This window comes from Sprattus sprattus, assembly GCF_963457725.1.
Source record: "Sprattus sprattus genome assembly, chromosome: 2".
Taxonomy (NCBI): Eukaryota; Metazoa; Chordata; class Actinopteri; order Clupeiformes; family Clupeidae; genus Sprattus; species Sprattus sprattus.
Genome location: NC_137921.1, coordinates 16,159,206 through 16,165,205, shown reverse-complemented (window position 1 = coordinate 16,165,205; position 6,000 = coordinate 16,159,206). Strand labels below are relative to the sequence as shown.

Below are 6,000 nucleotides of genomic sequence, written 5' to 3'. Positions count from 1 at the left end.
CAATTTCGAGACCTGAATCCCATAAAAAAAACTCTGAAATGTGATCAAGAGGAAGCTGGATGGTCACAAGCCATGTAAAGAAGCCGAGCTGCTTGAATTCTTGCGCCAGGAGTAGCATAAAGTCACCCAACGGCAATGTGAAAGACTGGTGGAGAGCATGCCAAGACACATGAAAGTTGTGATTTTAAATCAAGGTTATTCCACCAAATATTGATTTCTGAACTCTTCCTAAGTTAAAGCATTAGTATTGTGTAGTTTAAAAATGAATATGAGCTTGTTTTCTTTGCATTATTCGAGATCTGAAGACACTGCATCTTTTTTGCTATTTTGACCAATTGTCATTTTTCTGCAAATAAATGATCTAAATGACAATATTTTTATTTGAAATTTGGTAGGAATGTTGCCAGTAGGTTATAGAATAAAACAAAAATGTACATTTTACTTTAACACATACCAATAAATAGTAAAACCAGAGAAACTGATAATTTTGAAGTGGTCTCTTAATTTTTTCCGCGGCTGTATATACCTATAAATCCATTTAACTGCACCAATGTAAACACAAAGGCATGCAACTGCACTCACATTGAAACATTCCCACGTGCATGAAACCACATAACTATCGGAATCTAGGCCACATCAACAAACTGCCTCTCTCACACACTCACACATGTGAAGGAGGTTTCAATAAATCATGCTTATGTGTGTGTGTGTGTGTTACAGGACATCACAGTGGAGGATAAGGTGTGTCACCAGATTTTCAAGAAGAAATTGTGATACCTAGGCCCCGTCCCATCTAATCCAGCTCTGTTGATGATCCCACCTGTTGCATATTCATAACCCATTTCAATAAATTGAGTTTGAACCTCTTCTTTGGTCATGTGACTGTGTATTTACATATCTGTGTACATAAATGTGTGTAGAGCTGCAACTATCAAATATTTTTGGAATCGAGCATTCTACCAATTATTTCATCGAGTAATCGGATAAAAAGTGCTTTTTTAAACAACAATATCAATAGGGAGTTAAGCAACATGACTGTTGTTTGCTGGGATGTGAATGGAGGCCCTTGTCCATCATGACTGTGTGCTGAAGTAGGGAAAAAGTGGTGCAAGTGATGGTTGTTTTCTTAGAAAAATATATAGCTATTTATTTTGGAAGGGAAATCTCTCCAATGATCCCAAACATCTGTACAAAACAAACTCAAACCGTACTCAAAGTACTCTGCATTCACCGCATTTACCGCGTTCATCGCATCCACATCCGCAGGCAAGTACTCTCTTTCTCACCCCCTCTGAAGAAATAAGGCACCCTTTGAATAATGCTGCCCATTTGGCTAAATTGGTCCAATCAGCCCTAGTTCCCCTCTCTGCACGCTGCCCAAATTTCACCAGCTGAATATTGACCCTAAGGGTTTCACCAGCTGAATATTGACCCTAAGGGTTGGCCGAGAGTAGAAAATTGGGTGATCCATTCACCAAGGAGTAGTAGAGAATGGTTTCAATTAGTACGGAATTAGAAACACATTTGCACAGAGTGAAACATACACAGAGAGACAAGACACAGACAGACAGACAGACAGACAGACAGACAGACAGACAGACAGAGTACTTTAAAGTAATTCCTATGAATTACATGACATTTTTAAGAGTTAATACAGTATCACAGAGTTACTGCTTACTTTTATGAACGGTCACACCCAAGTCAAATGCTGAAAGGGTGTAATACAGTTTTTTACAATTGCTAAAACACATTCTTGAAACAGTCACTCATTTTCTCTAAACTCTAAACACAAAACCTCATCTTCAAGCACTATTTACAAAACCTCTGAATCCTCTTGCAAAATGAAACTTTCGCCTCAAAACAGTTTTACCTGTGCTCAAAATCAAACACTGCTCTCAAATCATAAACAAAGTGATCAAAATTATATACACTTTCAAGCAGTCAGTAAACAATACACCAAAAAATAGAAAACATATTGTTCAAAATATATAGTTCTCAGGGAGAAGTACATTTTTTTTAAATCTCAAAACAAATTTCATATGTATCTATCATTGTCTTTTTATGAATGAAAACATGTTCTCTCATAGTAGCTATACAAATGTATCAGAAATTACTACTTTGCTTTGCTCTAATTTGTGTTGGTTCTTTCTCCTTCTTGTACCCCTATAGTACTGTACCCTGCATCTCACTACTCACAACTCACTCTTGTTCTTTGTTGATATGAACCTGCAACCAGTCAAAATCTATTGGGCAATCAGAACTGATACTGTACCAAATAGAAAGCACAATGTTCAGGGCCATACCACTTGTTGTAATTGTCCTTATACAGCCTACAATGCACTGTAGGCCACTACAGTATACACTACCACAGTAAAAGGGACACAAATCAAAGGAGTCAACGTGGTGTTTACTTGTCCTCCTCCCCTCACATTGTTTCTTCTATTCATTCTCAGACTTTCTCCTTCCCACCTTCAACAACCTGTTTGCTCCCTAAACTGGCTCATATCGGTTGTGTCACATCATTTGATACAAGTTAAATCAATTTTGAGTGGTTGTGTTCAATCAATGACATTTGTTCTCTATTTGTATTTGATTGTTGCCACTTGTGTTTACCAGTATGGATGACATGTGAATTAGAGTGCAGAATGTGTTTTAAGACTGAGAATGTGTTTAGAGTTTTGCTGAAAATTCTAAGTGAGACCTGCAAATTGTGTTTTACCGTGTGAAATAGTTTAAGGTATTGACAACAGACTGCACAATTAGCTTCATGAGTTCAGGCAACTGAGAACTCTGTTCAAGCAGTGGGTTTTAGTGTTTTAGCAATTGTAAAAAACTGTAATACAGTTTTTCTCAATCGCTTTGGCGAATTTTTCCATTCACTGTTTACTTTTTCAAAACAGCTCACACACAGCCCTTAACAGAAGCTGAAATGACCAAAACACTTTATAATGTTTGCAGAATGACACTACCTTCTCAAAAATGTATCACACACCCATCAAAACCAAACATTTCCTTCAAAACCTACAGTTTGTGCTCAGTTGAAATGTATGTTTTCTCATTTGTTTAACAATGGATAGCAAAACTCAAAATACAGCTTTCAATATCAACCTATGAAACCATCACTTCAACTTATGTGCAACACCCTCACAGTATTGACTATTTTACCCCTGACAATGTACTACAATTTGGGTTTTGTACTGAGCACTTTTACTTATACTGTCAGAAAGTATTCGAAATCTGAAAATTTGTATACAGTAAAATATTGTAGTTCTGTTTTTGTATTGCTATATTGCTAAACACTATATCATATATTCTAAACAAGGACCTGTCAACACCATTGATTACGTAACATTTGTTCTACTGTGCACAAAATGGCAAAGATTCTGACACAAAAATATTTACAGTATTGCAGTCCTTTTTCCACATTACATGTATATTCTTTACGTCAAAATGACAGGTTTCAATATACAGTGAAAAGGTAAAATCTGTTCTGCAGTGAACAATCTCCCCCTGCCACCAGTGTGGGCCAGTGTGTTGATTCTGTTACAGTAAAATAGTGCAATAGGCTGTAAATACTGGAAATATACGTAAAGTAATCAGAATTTTACTGTATATGTTGTAAATAACTTTAGTGAAACTACAGTATACATTGTATTGTGACAACATACTTTACAAAAGTATAGAAATTGTTGTTGCCAAGAGTGCAAATACAGTGAAACACAATACATTATATTGACTGTGAAGGCCAGCAAAGTGTCATTGTCATTGCTGAACATACAAACAATTGATGCCACAGTATGACAGGTTTGAAGGTTTGAAAGAACCCTCAGGTTTGAAAGAACCCTTCGGCCAGCCTCTCTCATGGAGAGGTCATGATTCACTATGGATCAATGACTCTTGCCCTAATTTCATTTGAGCATCTTACACAAATGCCACATCCCCTGACAGGGGCCCCTCTACCTCTACCACAACCTCTTCCTTGTCCTCATCCTGAGGTTGTTGGTGGTGGCCTATTCGATAAATGCTTGGTATCAACTTCAATCTATTGACCCTTTTTTAGAGGTTGAGAACTGCTTGATTAGTTTTGCACAGAGAGTTCACACAGGTGCTGACGATATTTAGAATATAGAGAGCAGTGCCAGTAGGCTGCTACTACAGTATTTCTCTGTTCCTAAAACACATTTTTTCAAAACATGCCTCGGTTTCTCTGAACACTAAACCCAAGTGCCAACTCCCTAAACCAATTCTGCTAAACTTTAAGCACAATTATCTGCTTTAAACACAGATTTCAATTGTTAACCGCACTTTCTTCAAACCACAACACACAATTCTCTGCTTCAGACACAGTTTTCAATTGTTAACCACATTTTCTTCAAAACACTAAACACCATCCTCTCTACTTTGCATGCTTCGTCAATGCCAAAACGTCATTGTGTTCAAACAGAAAACACTGCTAATCAAATGACAAAACTTCCATTTCCAAAGCTGTTGTGCAATTTGAAATCAAAACTTTAGCTCCTAGTTTGGAGAACAATTTATGGCAACATTGAAGTGAGTGGTGATCAGAGGGGCAGAGGAGTGAGAGTAAGAGGAGGAGGAGGAGGAGGAAAATGATGAAGAGGAAGAGCAAGACGGAGAGCCATTACTGTATCTCTGATGAGATTCAGGCCAATGTGTTCAACCATGTGGTCAACATGGGTTTGACCATGCAGGAGGCTGGCAAGGCTGGCCAGAGGGTTCAACCAAACATAAGCCGCTTCTCAGTTGCACCGATTCTCCGGACATTCAGAAGAGAGAATGGGTAAGAAACACTACTACAGTATGACAGTAAACACTAGTTTGAATGCCTTACTGTATCAGGAGCATAGTATTCTTGTATTTTACTGTAGAATATTTTACATTGTACTGTATTTGTAAAATTACAGTATACGTAAACAAATACAAAGTGAAACCATTGATGACCAAGACATATTCCTAAACATCAATACAAAGAGCCTAGCCACAGTGGACCATGTTCTAAGGCAGAACATCTCGAGAATGAAGCAGGTGTACAGGGTGCCTTTTGACAAAAACTCTGATAGAGTCAAACAATTACAGTATGATATGACTATGTGCAAGTAAGTCATATACGTTTCCACAACTGATTACGTCCTATCAGCACAGAAACATTACTGTACTGTATTGTAATCCAATCAAATGTTCAAATCAAACTGTATTTTCAGATGTTTCACAACACAACAATTGTCGATATTGTCTTGAGCAAGAACAGGATGCAGTCTAGTTTTTTTGTCCTTTTATTATTTTACATTTTTCTTTCATTTTTGAGTTAAAACATTATACAGTTACAATATTTTACAACAGAAGAAAGCATACAGTAACACTGGAGATGAAAAGGCATAATACTCCTGATAAGGCCTTCATACTAGTGTTTTCCCATTTCATAGTAGTGTTTTCCATTGAGCACATCAGTGTTCAATCAATGCTTAGAATGTCTACTCAAATAATGGTCTGTGTTTGTTGTTTGAAAACAAAATGCCCTTTTGAGGTGATATAATAGTGTTTTGAAACCAAAGTGTCATTTTGCAAGAGATATAAAGGGTTTTGCATTTTGTGTGAGTGGTTTTGGGATTTGTGTTTAGAGCTAAGAGAAACCGAGGCATGCTTTGAAAAAATGTGTTTTAGGAACAGAGAAATACTGTAAGTGTCTGCAATGTGTTGACATGGTTATTCAATTAGGTTTTGTGTCTTTCTCTGAGAAGTGTGTAAACTGTTTTGAAAAGTGTGTTAAAACTCAAAGAAATTTGTGTGAAAGCAATGAGAAATGGTTAACCCATTCGCCAGAGAAGACTCTTGCTGTGCAAAGAAGAAGTGAGCATTAGATGAAGTTGACCCATGATTCGCTAAATGCCTGAAAACGATTGGGAAAAACTGTAATAATGATCAGGCTAGACTCTACTGCCACCCTCAGGACTCCTTGAAATCATGCATCAGATGATTCTG

The 6,000-nt window shown here is 37.2% G+C and overlaps 1 protein-coding gene across 1 annotated transcript in view; it reads left to right on the top strand.

Moving 5' to 3' along the window:
• LOC308360385 (retinol-binding protein 2-like) overlaps positions 1–841 on the top strand; it is a 6,418-nt gene extending 5,577 nt beyond the window's left edge. Inside the window, exon 4 of the mRNA XM_080832295.1 lies at positions 721–841. Within this exon, the coding sequence (XP_080688421.1) occupies positions 721–774 (54 nt within the window). The 3' untranslated portion in view covers positions 775–841. The remainder of the gene's footprint in view (positions 1–720) is intronic.
• Positions 842–6,000: the final 5,159 nt, after the last annotated feature.